This window comes from Monodon monoceros, unplaced genomic scaffold, assembly GCF_005190385.1.
Source record: "Monodon monoceros isolate NGI ecotype Baffin Bay Population unplaced genomic scaffold, NGI_Narwhal_1 Super_Scaffold_12, whole genome shotgun sequence".
Classification (NCBI taxonomy): Eukaryota; Metazoa; Chordata; class Mammalia; order Artiodactyla; family Monodontidae; genus Monodon; species Monodon monoceros.
In genome coordinates, this window is record NW_021703768.1 from 168801322 (window position 1) to 168819201 (window position 17880).

At 54.3% G+C, this 17880-nt stretch overlaps 1 protein-coding gene across 14 annotated transcripts in view; it reads left to right on the forward strand.

Annotated features, from left to right (window-relative positions):
* The window catches only part of EPS15L1 (epidermal growth factor receptor pathway substrate 15 like 1), a 101641-nt gene that overhangs the window by 70391 nt on the left and 13370 nt on the right, over positions 1-17880 (forward strand). For 6 of the 14 annotated variants that reach the window (XM_029215727.1, XM_029215732.1, XM_029215729.1 and 3 more), the window contains 4 exons: positions 2066-2126; positions 3137-3219; positions 9666-9798; positions 12256-12303. In XM_029215727.1, the coding sequence (XP_029071560.1) occupies positions 2066-2126; positions 3137-3219; positions 9666-9798; positions 12256-12303 (325 nt within the window). Of the gene's footprint in view, positions 1-2065; positions 2127-3136; positions 3220-9665; positions 9799-12255; positions 12304-16806; positions 16999-17880 lie in introns of those variants that run through there. The other 8 variants (XM_029215728.1, XM_029215736.1, XM_029215731.1 and 5 more) reach the window with 4 other exon arrangements.

Genomic DNA, 17880 nt, shown 5'->3' on the forward strand with positions numbered 1-17880 from the left:
AGCATGTAGTTGGGCCTTGCTTTTCTATCCAGTCTGGAAATCTCTGCCTTCTAAATGGAGTGTCTAGTCTGTTAACATTTAATGCAATTATTGATATGGTTGGATTTAAGTCTACTATTTTATTATTTACTTTCTTTTATCCTCTGTATTTTATTCCTCTGTTCCCCTTCTTCTGTCTTCTTTTGGATTATTTGAATGTTTTCTAGAATTCCATTTTCTGGTATCTGTTGGCCATTTTTAACCATACCTTTTTTCATTATTTCTTAGAGGTTGCTTTAAGGATTACCATATACACTCTTTAACTTATCATGGGCTACTTGGAATTAATATTATGTCACTTAATGTAAAATGTAGAAAACTTGTAATCATATAGGTCCATTTATCCACCCTCCCCCAGACAGCAGCGTCTCTGTTATAGTTGTCCTATGAATGTAATACATCTAAATATGTTAAACTCCATAAGACAGTGTTTTAATTTTTGCTTTAATCCACTGTATGAATTCTAAAGAGGAAAAATAGTTATGTTCTTCTCTCTGGCTGCCTTAAAGAGCCTCTCTTTACGTTTGCTTTTCAGTAGTTTGTGTAGGCTCTGGATATGTTTTTCTTTGTATTTATGCTGCTGGGCATTTGCTGAAGTTCTTACATCTATAAATTATGTCTTCACCAAATTTGATAAGTTTTCTGCCATTATTTTTTTGAAAAAAAATTTTTTTCTATTCTATTCTCTCTTCTCTTTGTGGGATTCGAGTTACATAGATGTTAGACCTTTTGCTATTGCCTGTACAGGTCCCTGAGGCTCTGTTTCTTTTCATTCTTTTTTTCTCCTTTTTCTTCAGATTGGGTAATTTCTACTGATTTATCTTCAACTTCACTTACATTTTTCTGTCATTTGCTGGTTAGCTAACCTAGTGAAGTTTTTATTCTAGATATTGTACTTTACATTGTTTGAGAATGTCCATGTTTCTTCTGTATAGTTTCCATTTCTCTACTAAGATATCCTGTCTTTTTATTCATCTTAAGTGTTTTTTCCTTTATCTCATTAAGCACAGTTATTGCTGCTTTAAACTCATCCTCATCTGAGAATTCCAAAATCTGGGTCATCTTGAGATTGACTCCATTGATTGTCTTTTCCCTTGAGAACCGCATTTTTCAGGTTCTCTCTTTATGTTGAATAACTTAAAAATATATTCTATGCATTGCGAGTGCTCTGTTGTGGAGACTGGATTCTGTTGCATTCGTCCAAAGAGTGTGGATGGTTTTATTTCAGTAGGCAACTAACTTGGTGAGACTCATATTGCAAACTCTCCCTCTCTCACCTGTGGTTTCATTCCTGTGGCCTTAGCTGTAGGCTGCTCTGAGTCTGCCAACCCACACACAGTGTAGGGGTGAGCCTGAGACGTGGACAGAGCTTGTCATGGCATTTGGGGCTCCCATTCTCTGCCTCTCCTTTCTAGATCCCGCATCCCTTTCTCATGGCTGTGGTTGTCCTGGGGCTCCCTCCTCTGAGCTTCAGTCCAGAAAGACAGTGAGTTTTCTATTGGAGTCATAGCCCCCCAGTACTCTCAGACTGTAGCTGTCAAAAGGGAAAAGCTTGGAAGTTTCCTGGTCTAGTGGTCTAGTGGTTAGGACTTGGTGCTTTCACTGCCGTGGCCCGGGTTCAATCCCCAGTCGGAGAACTGAGATCCCTCAAGCCAAGCAGCGTGGCCAAGATAAAAAGAACCACAGGAAAAAAAAAAACAAAAAAATGGAAAACTCAATCTTGTACTGCTTTTTCTGCCAAGTTTCAATTCTTTTCCAAAGTCTTCCTGCTTTGGTTCACTTCCTGGGTCTTCAGGTGATGGCTTTTTTTTTTTTTTTCCAGTTCAGAGTGTTTATAGGTGTTATCTGCGGGAGGGGTTGGTCTGTTGGGATTTAAGTCTGCCGGGATTTAGTTTAAATCATTTTATCCTCCCCAAGGCTGGACAGCAGATATGGTGCATATAGATGTCAAGAAAGTTTGTGGTTGAATGAATGGATGATGAACAAAGGAACTGCTTTTCACTCTCTCCTCTCTCCTTTCACTCAGCTCGACCCCTTTGAATCCAGTGATCCTTTTTCATCCTCCAGTGTCTCCTCAAAAGGATCAGGTGAGACTGATGGCTTATTTTCCTTCTCACTCTTCCTCGGGCAGTGGAACGGCCCACCCATTTCCAAATCTGGTGTGTCCTCAGTGTTTATGTCATTAGTAAGTGGCACCCAGATCCTCGCCTGAGGCAGTGCAGCCAAAGCCATTCCCCTCTGGCTGCTCATCTTTCTGAGCAATAGCTGGCGTCTTACTGGATGGAAAGGAAGCTTGGCGGTAGGGATTAATTTAGTAATAACACCAATGTATTAGTTACTCTTTGCTCAATCCTCCTTATGAATCTTTGGTTCTAACCTCTGGATTTTTTTTCCTAAAGGAATCCAAAGTTCTACTGAGGCTTGTGCTATGGGCACTGGATTTGAGGGAACCTCCCCTCACAGCATAAAGCTCTTAGGTGTGCCTTTAAGGGAGGGGAGCGTTTGCGGACTCCCCCTTGCTTTTGGAAACAGGTTCCACTTGGTACTGCCGCCTTGCCTAACATCTTGTGCTTGTTAGTTGCAGAGTTTGATTTCGTAGGTGAACTCGTGGGTTATCATGGACAAATCGCACCACCCACCAAAGGAGAAAGCTCAGCAAAAATCTCTACCTGCAGATGACCTCCCCACATAAATCATATGGGTGGCTGGTCACCTCCCTCTCACTCTGCCCTCCTGATCCAGCAGGACAGACAGCAGGCTCTCCTTCCACAGGGTGCTTGTCACTCCTTTGGTGACGGTGAACAATGCTGGCTTGCAGCACAGCCGCAGGGCAGAGTCCCTCTGGCTCTCCCTGCGCTGACTCTCATGGCCGCAAACCGTCTGGCTGAGCTGCACCAACCATGAGCCAGAGTGGGCAGGGGCAGGGGGCCTTGTTGAGGACTTGCACCCGATTCACCACCCCATCAAACAAACGTGACCTCCATGGATCTCCTGCTTTGGGGGCCATTGAGAACCAAGAGGTGACACTTCCCCCTGCTCCCAGGAGGCGTGTTCTGTGAATGCCCTGTAACTCTTCCTCTGCTGGTGCTGCTTGCAGGTCCCTTTGGAACCTTAGACCCCTTCGGAAGTGGGTCCTTCAATAGTGCTGAGGGCTTTGCCGACTTCAGCCAGATGTCCAAGGTAAAGCCCTTCCCACGGAGCCCCTGTGCCTCTGCCAGTGTCCTTGTGCCTCTTGTCGTGGTCTTGTCGTGGGCTGCCAGGTGTAACTGTTTAATGCCACGTATGTATTTCTTTGGCACCTGTCAAACTCTGAAATGTATTCTCACGTGAGGTCGTGAGTCAGCAGACGGGGTCCAGAAAGTGCCCATGGCTGTGGCTGGACCCACTTCCCTTCCTCCAAGCGAAACTGCCAGAGCCCTGAGTCCCTCCCTGACGCGTAAGCGCCGCGGGCTCCCCACTACTGCCACTGGTGTCAGATGGCAGTCAGACCTCAGGTGATAAAGTCGTCTCTGTGGCTGAACAAAGTTGCGAAGGTCTTGGGCCCTGAGGGCCAGGCCTGGCGTGCAGCCCGCTGAGGCTGGAACCGTGGGCCTTGGGCCAGAAGGCAGGAGGTGTGTCTGGAGCTGCCCATGGACAGAACCCGAGAAGGATGTGGAAACCGAGGGCTAGGCTCGGTGAATAAATATGCAGGTGAAAAGTGAGCCTTTCAGGAAGGACGATAGGCACTCCTGGTTGGACTGGATGGTGCCTACACGGCCATAGTTACATAAACTGACTGTGGATATAGTCCCACAGATGGTGTTAAAGCTCTTTCGAGAGGGGCTTGGAGGATGGTGCTTAACGTAGCAGGAAGTCAGTCAGTAGATATGTCCAAAATGGACAGATCAAGAAATAAGAGTAGAGGCCCACAACTGAGAGGTAGATTCCAGAAGAAACTGCTAAGAAGTTGAAAATGTTGGCCTAGGCGAGTAGGTCTGCTGTTCTTTGTTCTAACCTTTAGTGTCCCTTGGTTTTGACCGTGAGCCCGTGTTTCTTTTCCAAGAATTAAGGGAAGCAGCGTTAGGTGTGTGCGTCTTGGCCTCGGTGGGTGAGGGTGGGATCCGTCACAGATAAAGCGCTGCGTGTGGCTGCGGAGCCATAAAGCCCTGCATTCTTTGTTGAGTCCACCCTGTCTGTCCCGGCCGCCTGCTCCAGCCCAGGTGTCATGAGCACTGGGGGGGCGGCCACATGCAGATACGGTTCCTGTCTCCTCGCTGGTGGGGGTGGGGTGGGGAGGGAGCCCCCCCGGAGTGTGTGGGATGGGCACCCACGGCGGGGAGTCCCGGGCACCGCTCGCCCCGCGTGCCAGCTCCTCAGGGCATCCTGCGTGTTTCCTCCACGTTCACTCAGCCTGAGGGGCGCACGACTGTCTGGGCGCTGAGCACTCGTGGTTAGCAACGTGAGATTGTGGTGCGTGGCTTCCAAGAAACATTTGGGATTTTGTTTATGTTTTCAAAGAAACACGCGAGTATAAACTGTTGAGGTAGCAAATGTAGCTTCTGGCCAGAGGCAGAGCATCTGTTTGCCCATTGGCCGCCGCAGAAGGGAGCCCAGAAGTGCTGGGGTTTCGGCCTCTCTCCTTCCAGTGCCTGGAGGGAATGAGCCTCCATCACTCGTATGGGAACTGTGACGCTGACGGTCGGGGCGCCATCTGGGATCAGCCAGAAGGGACCAGGGCCTGAGATTTGCCCTCATGTTTGCCCGTCACTGCGTGGCTGTTACACACACTCCTTGAGTGGAGCTATGTGTCCTTGTCTTCTGTCCGTGCTTAGCGGGTGGGAAACCATCCCCTGAAATGAGAAAACTTCTGCCACACGGGGGCGGCAGTCTCCGGGGAAGGGCTTCGCACTGTATTCTCAAGCTGGCACAAGTGGGACCTCTCTCTGCGCAAGGCCGAGGAGGGAGTGAGAGCTAGCAGTGCCCCTGAGCTGGGACAAGGACGAGGGCACGAACGGGGTCCTCTGTTTCAAGAAGCACCTGAGTTGAGGCTGTGTGTGGCGTGGCCAGCCTGGCGGGGCCCCGGATGGCAGGAACGGCCGCGTCTCCCTCCTCCAGGCAGTGCCTGTGTTTCCCGTAGCTGCAGAGACACCCCAGAGCTGGGCAGTTCAGAACCTGGCCCTTCCCTCCTTCTGCCCGTTCTAACCTAAGGTTGCATTTTCCCCTTTCTAATTCCGCTTTCCCTCTCCTTGTTCGCGTGTCCCAGATCAGGCTGCACACACGTGCACTTGCGACTTCAGGGCCAGTGCCCCTTCCTGTTCGTGGCGCTGGGCGGGATGGAGCTGGATGGGGCCGTGGAAAGTTTGTCTCCAGTACTCCATTGTTTTGTTTCCATGATTCCGTCAGCTCCTGATCTCATGCCACTTGCCCAACTGAATACAGGGCCCTAACCTCATAGGTCTGTTTTTCCCTTTTGGTTCCCTTTCTGTTTTTCAAGAACAACATTGTGTATATAAATAAAATGCTGAAGGAAATGAAAGTAAGTGGCAAGAAGGTGTTTTTTTTTTTTTGACTTCTTGGTTTGTGTGTGTGTGTGTGTGTGTGTGTGTGTGTGTGTGTGTGTTTTAACATCACTATCTTTTCTCCACCTGAGTGGGGTGGGGAGGCAATGCACGCTGGCGATGCATGCTGGCTCCTTTTCTTAACTTCACCCTAAATTAGAGTGTCCTCCCTCTGCCTGGCAGTGCTAGAGGAGAGTGCCAGCCAGCAGTCTGACTCCAGTAGATTCCTTTGGGAGGTTCTCTGGGCTTGCACCCTTCGTTGAGGTCCCTCAATACCCGAGAAGATTTTTCTAGACAGTATTACCTTGCTTTAAAAACACATTCCCCAGAATAGATTTCAGAGAGCATCTGAGAATAAAAACAAGACTCTAACTTAATTATTTTACTCCCGCCCTAAAAAAAAAAACCACCTATGAAATACTTGACTGCCCATTGTCAGCCCATTTTCAGTTGTTTTTCAAGCGTGCGTTCCTATTTAGGGCTTTTTTTTTTTTTTTTTTTAAGTTTAGAGTCGTTTGCTTTAAATCAATTCTTTAAACTGTGAATCTCTTAGAGCTGCTTCTCATATAGTAGCTTTTCTGTCTGTCCTTTTTTCTTTTTCTTTCTTTTTTTTTTGGAACACACTTCACTCTAGCCCAGCCAGAGAGCCCCTACTGGCTTTACTGAAACCCTTCTAAAAATAGCAACTTTCCCTGAAGCCACAGCCTGAGTAGGAACCAGTCAGGTCCCAAAGGAAGCTTCTTGGGAAACTTCAAGTCATGAAAATTAGGATTCGGAAATGACGCAGGCTTTTTGGTGTCAGAAGTGATATAATTCCCTGCTGTGGGCGAAGCAGGCGCTTACAGTTGGAACCCTTTCGCCTTGGAGCGGGCCCACTGGCTCCGTGGGTTTAGACAGACGAGGGGGCGGAGAGCCGGCTTGGCCCGTGGAGTCCCCAGCCAGCCGGGAGGCTCACTGCAGCTCGCGCTCCAGGCTGGGGGTTGCACGGGCTGGGTGGACAAGGGCCCCGTGCACCCCACAACTCTGGGGGGGTCACGTCCAGAGAGCCCTGGGTGTCCCTCTATACCCCTTCCCCAGAGCTGGCGCCTTTGCAGCACCCAAGACAAGAACTGGGGCCCACGCAGGTGCCTCGGGGGCTGGTCGCGCCTCCACTCTGTCAAGATTAGTTTTGATTCCCCCTTGCCCGTCTCAGGTTGTGGCGAGGGTAGCAAAAGTCCTAGAGCCAGGCTGTGTCCTGGGAACGGCAGAAGCAGAGGCATCAGCATTCCCTCGCTCTCCCTGTCCTTAGCCCCCACTGCGTCTTTCCCAACCAGCAGACCCTAACCCACTCACTTTAGAGCTAAGCTGCTGGTCGACACGGCACCTTAGCTCTGCTGCTCTCTTCGTCTGGGAAAGGCTCTGTGAATGACGGGAAGCAGCAGAAATGAAGCATCGGTGGCCGATGGAGCGTTTGCAGATTCTTGTGGGTATCCAAGAGAGTTCTAGTCACATCCACATCCTTGGCGTGATAATAATCGTGCTATCTTTGTGCCGATGCAGTCCAGGTGCCAGCTGGAGCAATTTATGCATTACCTTTCGTTTTCTTGCCACAGCCCTGCGAGCTGGGGCCTGTCATTATCGTTGTTTCATAGACGGGGAAACAGAGGCACGGAGCCGGTAGCAGGGCCTCCAGATCCCATCCCAACCACTGTGCTCTGCAGCAGACGTTCTGGAAACTCGAGCAGCAGGTTTTGCAGAGACTCCCAGACTTTTGTACCGAAAGGGACAAGCGTCACAGAGCCTGGGAAAGGGGGGTGGCAGCAGTGGAGGGAGGGACCTCCTCGCTCCATTGCAGCCCTTCTGGCTCAGAGCTTCCCGGTGGGCCCAGGTGGTCTTGGCAGGGAAATGAGTCTTTCCCATTAGACCCCATCCTCCCCAGGGCCTTCTGCCCTGCTCTGCCCCTTGCCTGCATCTGTGCATGTCTCCCTCATGGGCATGAGGACAGTCCCCAGACCTCCCGTGGGGGGCGGGCGGCGGGCTGCCAGCAGCCAAGGGCAGGGCCTGAGAGCCCTGGCCCAGGAGGTGGACGGCGTGGGTTCCCGCCCTGACTCCCCCGCTGAGGTGCTGTGTGACTAGCAGGCTGCATCTCCTCCCCGTGCCTCCGTTTCCCTGTGTATAAGGTAGAAGTGGTGACAGTAGGACTTGTCCCAAGGCCGTTGGGAAGATGTGGCGAGAAGATCAGCGAGCGTCTCCTACCCTGGCGAGCGAGCGTCTCCTACCCTGGCGGCCCCAGGGGCTTGTGGGGAGGAACCAGGGCACCCAGTGGGCTTGGCTGAGTGTGCAGCAGCCACTCGGGGCCCCTCCTCCTCCCTGTGGGCTGGCCGCCTCTCTCCCACCTGAGGCTAGTATCTAGGTACCGGGGCAGAGGCGGCCGCATCCCCGTCCCCGTGACCGGATCCGGAAGAGGGGGAGCCGCGTCCCCGTGACTGGCATCAGCCCTTCTCCCCACTTCTCCAGTGATGTGTCGGAACCGGATTACCTAAGAAGGTCCCACAAGTGCACTCTTGTGTTCCTGCTTTGTCTTCTGTCCCTTGACCTGCCCCACTGGGGAGGGCATTGCAAGTGCCCCTCCTCACGCAACCCCCCCCCCCCCCCCGCTCCACCCCTGCTGCGTGTGGCCCACCCTGTCCCACTGCGCGTCTCCTTTCCTTTGCTTTTTGAGGACCGTATTAGCATTTTCATTCCCGTGTCCACCAATTCCTTTAGTGTCTAGCAGCTATGAATCTCCTTGCTCTACTTTTTCATAAACGTGGTCTCCCACCTCTGTAGAAAGCAGTCTCCTCCCTTTGGGGTGCAGCTCTGGCTGTCTGTGCTCATCCGTCTGTCGGTGGAGGTTTGTTATGCCTGGTACTGTGCTGGTGCTCCAGGTGAGGGTGCACAGGTAGACAAGTCCCTGCCCGCTGCAGGCAGTTGGCAGGTGTGTGCCCTGTCACTGGCACTTGCCCTTCAGGCAACTTGCCCCAGTTAGGTGGGAGGGGCCTGAGTACCCGTCACTGCGGCGTGATGATGTGTGTCCCGTCAGCTCCCACCAGGATGTCCGAACAGTCAGTTAGTGGGAAGGGGTGTCAGGGAGAGCTCTGGGGGTGGCAGTGAGGTCTAGCCAGTCTCTGAGGAAGAAGAGGGGCTTGAGGTGGACGGGGTGGGCTGAGCCCCCAGTTGGGGACTCTGTATATATGGAGGCCTCGAGATGCGGCACAAGGGGGTTCCAGGCACCGGGGAACTGGCCAGGAGAGGGTTGGGGCAACTGTAGGGATGAAGCTAAAGCCCTGGGCAGTGGCAGGGGGGTAGGGTGGTGAGGGGCTGTGAGGGAGGCCCTGCGTGACTTGAGGAGTGCTTGGAGGTTACCTTCAAGCTTCAGGGCTGTTCAGTGCTACTACCCACCCCCCCATTTACCTAGCTCCCTCCCTGCCTGGCAGCTGTACCTTCCCATCTACCCACCTGCCCACCCATCTATCCAGGCATCTCTCTGTTGCTGGTTGACATGGTCCCTCCTGGGTCTGAGGTGGTAGATGTGGAGGTGGGTGGAAGCAGGAGGAGGCTGGGGGAGGGTCCGGGCCAGAGGTGACAAGAGCCCACTGGAGGCAGTGATGGCTGTGCCCACGGGGCTGCGGTGGGCTCTGACCTGAGCCACTGGGTCAGGCAGCCCACGGGCACAGAGAGGGTCTGGTGCCGCTCTGACCCAGCGCCTGACACTGACTGAAGGGGGAGAGGCTGGGCGCATCTCTGAAGTATGAGCAGGAAGCCCAGGGGACCCTGGGGTCAGGAGAGACCTGATATCCCCCTGTGGGTGGCAGGAAGCACCCCACCCCCACCCCATGTCAGAAGCCCGTCGAGGCACCGGGCTACTCTCGCCTGCTCTGTGTGTTTGCTGGCTGCTCCTCACTGGCCAGAGGACCCCGGCTGTTGAGGGTGGAGGAAAGTGGGGGGGGCTTGTGAGAGACCCTGGGCCCAAGTGGCGGCCATGCTGTGCAAGCCCGGAGGGCTCGGTGGATGTCCGCTGCCTCCGTGTTAATGATTATTTCTGCCTCTCTTTCGTGTCCTCTCTTACAGCCCCCAACTTCTGGCCCTTTCACCTCCTCCTTTGGAGGGGCAGGATGCTCAGATGACCCCTTTAAAAGTAAACAGGACACTCCCGCTCTGCCTCCGAAGAAACCTGCTCCTCCGCGGCCTAAACCGCCCAGCGGTCAGTACGCTTTCTTCTCTCACAGCCACCCGCCCACCGTCGCCAGGCAGCGGGGGCACTGAGGGCCCCTCCTTTCACCAGCCCAGAGTAGAGCAGACGCTGCAGGGCCTGCACTCAGAGCGGGAGGGTCTCTCCTCCGGCCCGTCGCCTGGGTCCGCACACACTGTGTGCCTGGGACGAGCTTCCCGCCCCACCTGCCCTCGCCTCGTCCTCTGGGCCTCTTGGCTCCGGGCTCTGTGTGGGGCTCCAGGGTGGTCTCCGGAAGGCCAAGAGCTCAGAGCCCTCCTTGCGGTCGGGAGAGCTGCCGCATGGCCCCCGGTTCAGCATGCAGTCGTGGCCCCTCCGGCCTCCCCACCCGACCCAAGCTCTTTCCCAGGTTGGCTCAGGGAGGGCCCAGGGGTGGGGACGGCAGCAGCAGTGGCTGAGGCCTCCACTCAATCCAGTGCCTCCAGACTGGTTAAGGACTTGGGGAGGGGTGGGGGGTGGGGCGTCTACCTTGGCCAGGTTTGATGTGAGAGGAGGCAGGATGGCTCGGGGCTCCCTTCCCCTCCGCTCCGGCCCCAGCATCTAGGTGGATGGCTCCGAGCAAGGGGTTTCCTGTAGACTCTACCTCTCATGGCTGCGGTGGTGTGGCTGCTTTCTCTCAGGGGTGAGCCTGGCATGTCCCCCTGAGGATGCTGAGGACTGTTAGCTCATGCAGGGGACCTCTCTTACGTGATGGCGATAGGCCAACAGGCCAGGTTACCAGACTCAAAAGCAGAAAGCTATTGCTCCAAGCGGCAGAGAGATTCACTGCAATTTCCCAGTCCATTTATCTGTCCCCTCTTCATCGTTCGCGCTCATTTCCCAGCAGAGTCACCTATGTTGTCCTTAGACTTCTGGGTGGCCTCAGGAGAACCACACGCTCCCTCGGTCGCGCCTTCTGTTCCACAGCCTTCCTCTCCCTGGTCCTTTCTGTCGGGGGGGCGGTGCTCTCCTTCCCGCCCGAGCTCGCCCTTCCCCGTCAGTCGGCCCCGGGGACTCGTCTTGGCACCTTGTGGTCATCGGTGCAGGCCCCCAAGCTCTCTAGTTTCAAGGGGTCATCAGTCCAAGGCTGGCCAGTCTTCCTACACCTGCCACTGGAGCCAAACAGAGGGGAAAAGCTATTTAAAAATGCTCCCTCTCCCTTTCTGTCACCTGGGCTGGCCAGAGCTTTCTCTCAGGAGTACAGGAACTCCGCCCGCAGGGCCCAGTTTGGCCTCCTTGTGGATGGGTCATGAGAGAAAGCACGACCAACAGGCGGGATGAATTTACAACAGGTTTTCTGTGAACTGTGAGCAGAAACACACACATAAAGAGATCGCTTCTGTAAGCCACGCATCAAAGGCATTTATCATAAAACGGGGGAGAAAAGCAAAAACAACAAAGGAATTCCCTTGTGTCTGTGAGAGGCCGCTTATATATACCTTAGAGGCAGTGGCCCTTAGGGAACCCCTGACGGTCTCCTGATGGAATGACATCGGGCCTTCTCACTCTGCCTCAAAGATGGGAGCCACAGCACACCTACACACACGTGCACACGCAGTCACATGCTGCACTCGTGCACACGCTTGCACAGTGCTTGCATACACCTGCATGCACACTGCACACGTGAAAGTACACACACACGAGTGCACACGTGCCCAGCAGCTCGGCATCTGTCAGGCCTCGTGGAGGAGCTGCTCCCCTCACTGGCTGTGGCAGGCGCAGAGCTTCATTCTCGGGGTTTCTTGGAAACACTCATCTCAGCCTCCTCCCCTTCCCTGAACCCATGCTGGGTGCTTTTGAACTTGCCCTCCGCTGTCACCTCCCCTTGTGTCTCCCTCTGCGAGCCTCTCCACCCCGCCTTGGCTTCTGCTTTCAGTGTGCCGTGGACTTAGAAAGCAGAGCCCGCCAGAGGCACGGCTCACCTCCTTGGAGCTGACTTCAGGGCTCGGGCTTTTTAGAGCGCTGTCCACGTTTGGGCAGGTTTGGCCCTGTATGCCGGGGGTCTCAGGCTGCCTTTGCTCGTGGCTTTGGGCTGCCGCAACCTTGCTGTGCCACAGCCTGCTAGGGTGCCGGGTGCCCCGAATATCGTCTTCACATCACAGCCCTCAAGGTGCACGTGCATGACTGTTAGCTTGCCAGATTCTAGCAAGACCCGCAAAGACGGGGCAGGCACCATGATGCCCTCTTACCGGAACTGGAAAGGGAAGTGAGAGAGGTCACGTGTGGCCCAAGGTCACGCAGCAAGGTGGTAGCAGGACCAGCCCTGGACCCAGGGACCACCACCGCCCCCCTGCCGGCCTCCCACCCCCATAGACAGCTGTAGTGACAATCAAGCTGTGAGGTTCGGGTGCTCTGGACAGTAGTCAGCTTGTGTGCAGTGCTTAATCTGTGAGTGGCCACAATGTGTCTGCGTAGAGGCCTAAATGTCTCTCATCTGATTCTCTTACCTAGAAGCAGTGGCTGAACAGGAAATCCCTGCGTTGTACACACTGCTGGGTGGTAGGTACACACTGTGTGGCGGGTGCCCCTGGAGCACTTCCAGTGGTGTTTCTGCTGTGATTTCATACTAACCTCTAACAACCTGGAAATTGCTGGCTGTGCCGATGCCGGTGTACCCGCGAGGGACACCTGACCCAGCAGGTGGATGTAGGTGGGTGGGGGGCGTTTGGCTCTTTGAGGGATGCGCAGGAAGGTGTCCACCCCACGCTGCTTCCCTGATTGAGGGAATTGGAGCCCAGCTGTGCACCCTGCTCTCCCCTCCCCCATCCAGGCCGCAAGGAGCAAGGCCACTTAAACCGGAGCCGCCTGGCAGTTATCTGGTTCTTAGCAAGACGGGTCAGCAGAGGAGAGTTGGAGGAAGTCCCACTCAGAACGGTTGTTATGAAAGCATCAGGCCTGGCTCTTGTTCTCTTGGCTGCTAAAGATGAGAAGCAACCAAGAAGATGTCCAGCTGTTGTTGTCGTTGTTTTTGTAAGAAAACAAAAGTCCAGCAGTTTGCAAGGGAGGGGATGGAATGTGCTTTTCTGCTCGTCTTGCTGACCCAGCCTTTTCCCGCTTCGAGGGGCCGCGTGGCCAGCACGTGGCAACGCCGGGCAGTCACGCTCAGGGGCCATCCTGACACGTGGGGGAGCATTGGTCCCAGGCGGCTGAGCCGGGAGGAGATGAGGCAGGTACCCTGCTCCCGGGGACGTGTGGCCCTGGCGGTCGAGCTGTGATCCCGCGAAGGTAGGCGAGTGGACAGTCCAGCCTGCTGCGTGATAATGATTTTTCTCACAACCCACACACACAGCTTCATACCTGCACTCCAAATACCAAGAGGAAGGAATGGGCTGTTCTGTAACCCTCGCCGCCCCGCATGTGAAATGGGTCTGATTGGCCACATTCCCACTTGAGGCTGGTCTGCAGGGAACCCAGAGGTTTCTAGAACCCTGCCAGGCCTTTGCGTCTGGAGTCGACTCCGATGTGTGAGGCCAGGACAGGCGAATCTGATGCCATATCCCTCCAGCATCTGGGCCACCTGTCCCACTAGAATCCCGAGAGGCTGTGTGATCAGGATGGTTTCACGTTCCAGCCGCTTCCATTTCCCTGAGGGGCTCTGGGCAAGTGTCTTAACCTCGCCGAACCTCAGTTTCCCTGCCTGGACATGGGACCAACTCTGGCCTAGCATGTGGCCTCTCTGGTAAGTGCCTTGCACAGTGATTACCATGATGGGCATGGTGTGCATCCCCCAACCCATCCCCAGGGTACAGAGACCAGGACTCGGGGTCCTCCTTCCCTAGCTCCTTTCCCGGGAAAAGACAGAGGCTGGGCCTGAGGTGGACATATGCGTACAGGGATTTATCAAGGGATCCTTTTCCCCCATGAGATTGCAGTTTAGCAGAAACCTTTGCAGTTGAAAAAAAGTCAGAGCGTGGGTAGTTGAACTTCAAAGAGGTCTCCAGGGTCCCCTCTGGCGAAGCTCAGCTGTCGTCACTCATGGGACCAAATGCACGTTTGGGTCTGAGTTACTCCTGGTGTTTGGGGTGCCATCTCTTGTGTACCAGCGGCTTCAGTTTTTACATTCTGTGGGAGCTGGTTTTTTGTTTGTGTTTTTAAGCTTGATTAAAGGTTAACTGACATGCGACAAACAAACGTATATAAGCATCAGCCTGTGCAGTCACGGTGGGGATCCTGCCAACTGGGACCCTCCCCAGGGTTCTCTGGGAAAGAGTTCTGGTGCCATAGGTGTGTGACCGGCGCAGCCCGCGGCTGGCCGTCTGCTCTGACCCAAGCCAGAAAGTGGACCTTTGGGGGCTGTCAAGAATCGCCCTCTGTGGCATGTGCACGGAGCTTTGGCATCAGCGCTGAGTTCTCTGTGCCTGGAGGTCTTTTCTAGAAAAGTCTATCAAGGTATGAAATGACCAGCAGGTGTCTGTTTGGGGTAGAGAGAATTGGTTTCTTCTAGGCAGATGCAAAACAGACCGTTCTGGCAGCCGCCGAAACCTGTCAGTTAGAGTTAGCGCTGGCACACCTCCCCCAGGTAAACAGCGGTGTGCTTTCTGCAACGGACCGGAGATCGAGATCAGTCAGAACTCACCGCTAAAGAGTTTCTAGGTAAAAGTTGTTGATTTGCAAAGGGAGAAACAGATTTTTTTTTTAAGTGCAGGAAATGGCTGTGTGGGTGTCAGTGATTGGGCCTCGCGCCTGCGGCGACAGATAGCGGGATCCTGTGCCCCGGGCCCCACCCTTGCCACTTCCTGCAAGTGCAGCCCCGCGTTGCGGTTCCTGCAGCGCCCGGGTGACACCAGCTAGCGCGCCTTCACCGCTAACCAGCCAGTCACCTTTAACCTTTCCCCAGTTTAATTATTATTACTGCTAATAACCTTTGCACCTTCAGGATAAAACCACGCACACACTGGTGATGTCTTTCTGCCCCTCTTCCCCTTCCCATAATTCTTCCAACACACACAGGACAACGGGAGACCGTTTAACCGGGCTCCTGTTTGGTTCAAGTGATTCTCAAAAAGTAAATAGATAAATAATCATTTCCCCCCTAGAACGTGAGTCCCCTCCCACAGCTGTGACTGACTCCACACAGGGTGACTGGCTGTGGGATCTTTCTCTTGGGCGGTTTTCTGGTTGCTGCCCACTCTTGGGCCAAGCCCGCTGGCTCGGTGGTCCGCTTGACCGTCCCAGGAGCTGCCACACAGGACTCGGTCAGGGAGGACGCCCCCGGTTCATCCGTGGCGCCAGCCCAGGTGTGTGCTTGGCTCTGAGATGCCAGGCTGGGGGTGAAACCAGGATGGTCATCCTTGGCCCGTGCGGGTTCCGTCCCCTTGTTTGTTGCACAAGATCCACTCTTAAAATGGCTTCGCCAGTTGAGCCGTGCGGTTAGCACCTCAACCTTGAGCTTAACTACTTTAATTCCGTTCCCACGATGATTTCAGAGAGATAATTTGGTGGGTACCTGTTAAGTTCTAGAACGGGACAAAAGCAGTTCACTGCCAGCTCGAGGAGCCTGGAAAATTGTGGCAGTTGCCAGCCAGCCAGGGTTGGGGTGCTCCAGGGGAGCCTCAGGCGCCCAGCCTGGCGGAGTCCTCCTTTCCCGCCGGCCACCCCCTGCCCGCCGGGAGCTTCTGTGCCAGGGCTGGGCGGGACCCCTGCCAGCGTGTGCTCGAGAGCCGGCTCCCAGCAGAGGGAGAAAAGCCATTGTCCTCTCAGCTTCTTAACCTGTAAAACGCCTGGAGATGAATTGCTCTTTGGGGTGAATTTCTGTTCTCAAAGTTGGCAGAGTTCGAAAATAGAAGCATTTGCCTACCTTAGCACACGCCCACCCTCCTGCACCCGGAATCGAGCGGTGGATTGAGTGGGAGTTGAGTGACGCTCTTGTTGCCTATCGTTCAGCGGGGTGCAAGTGCCCAGGCTTGGGGTTCTGGAGCAGAGGAGTCAGGGCTCAGCCAGCTGGGCTCTGGTGGCGGGGTATAGCAGGGCCTCGTGTTAGGGTGCAGGCCCAGAGAGTGTGGACTCCCCTCTCTGGTGTCTGTGCATCCGTGTGAACAGACAGCAGCTGCCACCTTGACCCTGGCCCCCTCCCCGGCCGCCGGGGGGTGCCTCGTGTACCTGCCCCCAGGCCTCCTGCAGCCCCTTGGTTCCACCTACAGCAAGGTGAGGGGGCCCAGGAAGATGTTCCTTGTGCAGCCCTTGCTGTTCTGATGGGGTGAATGTGGTCCCTCATCTCTCACATTCAGAGCACTGAGTCAACCCCCGGCCGCCGCCATTGTCAGTTGAAAAACAGCACATGTGTGTATCTGAGTGGGTGGTGGGAACTGGCTGTAAAGGGAGTGAGAGTGGGCGGGTCCCCCATCTACTGCAGGCTCTCTGGCTCCTTTCATGCGGCCCCGACAATGGGAGGGGGCTCCGGGTGGGCTCTGCACGCCCCCCTCCAGTGCACAAGTGCCTTCAAACTGGCTTCCAGACCCGCCGTGTGGCACCCTGGGGATTTTGTTAAATGTGGGCACGGCGCCTCTCTGCCCGTGCAGTGGTGGCGTTCTGGCAGCATTGGCACTGCTCTATACGGAGGAACAAAGCCTGGGCCACCGCGGCCCCAGGGCTCTCCCCACCAGGCTGTAGCTAACATCTCCCTTGTCCCCCCGCAAGGCACCCTAGGCCCCTCAGAGGGACGAGGCAAGCCAGCACACAGGGCTGATTCAGCAGAGTGTGTTGCAGGCGCAAATCAAAGAACAAATATGATTTTTCAAAAAGCAGAACTGTGAGACCTGCCAGTCTGCATTATTTTAGTTGCAAAGACTGATTTGTGATTTGTAAATTCGTTTATATGTCATGTACCCACTCCCCGTTTTTGCTGCAGAACTAAAGTAGCCCCTGTCAGGTTTCTTATGAATGTCTTAGGAGCTTTTCGTGGAAACCTTGAAAATTGTATTTTTCAGTCCAAAGGATATTTGTCTTTTGGGGACCCTAAAAGTGTGGCAACTTTTCCCCCTTCTCTCCTTTTCCTTCCGACAGTGCGAAGACCTCACATCCAGTGGGCTCCTCGGCCTTGACTACCCTGGGCAGCTCACAGAGAATGAAAAACGCATCAGTTCAGGGGGCGCCCGGTGGATGATAGTAAATATTTGTTCAGCTTTTCTCAACAGTTCAGAACCAAACCTCATCCTGTTCCCTTCAATGCATTAAGCAGATTTTTCTTAAAATTCGGTAAATATTTTTAGTGGAAAATCTCAAGATTGTGATGGTGGGGACCTCAGATTTTATCTGCCGGCACTGTGCTGCTTGGCATGGCTTTGATCTGCCGGGCTTGCCTTCTCCTCGCGTGTGCATCAGCCACAGCGAGCGGGGCTGGTGTCTGCAGGACTCCTCGCTGGCAAGCCACTTGGGTGGCCCTGTGGGTCACGTCCTGAGAAATTAGCTCTCCTCGCTCTCCTGCCCCATCCCGCCACAGGGGGACGTGTGTTTTTCACGTGTGTTGGTGAAAAGCGATCTTCTTCAGTAAAATGTTCCCAAGTGATTATGGATGTGAAAGGTTGTGCTCCGGACAGCCTGCTTTCTCTCTCCCCCCAGTTAAGCTTTGTTGGTGGGTTTAAGGGGGCAGGAAGGGAGGCACCAAGGTGACAAGGAGTGCCTCCTCCCAGCCACAGCTCTCCTGTGTAGTATGACTCTCGGAAGCCTGGCGGTTGTGTAGGCGTCCCCTATAGTGTAGGACGGGTGACAGTTGTGTAGGCGTCCCCTGTAGTGTAGGACGAGTGACTGTTGTGTAGGCGTCCCCCGTAGTATAGGACGAGTGACAGTTGTGTGGACGTCCCGCGTTGCAACGAATGGCAGTTTGGGAACGTCCTGTGTTGTGTAGGGTAGTAGCTCAGGTGGGGCAGCTGTCCTGACCACAAACCTTTGTTTTTTATTTTTGTGTTTTGTTGTTTTTGTATTTAAGTCTCATCTACAGAACTGCATTTCCCAACTGCAGCCCTCAATCTTATAAATAGAACGCAGCAAGTATCTGGTTGGGATGAAAACATACACTCAGACTCATGTCTATTTTTGATATTTTCATTCATCCGATTTATTGAGACCCCCCACCCCCAA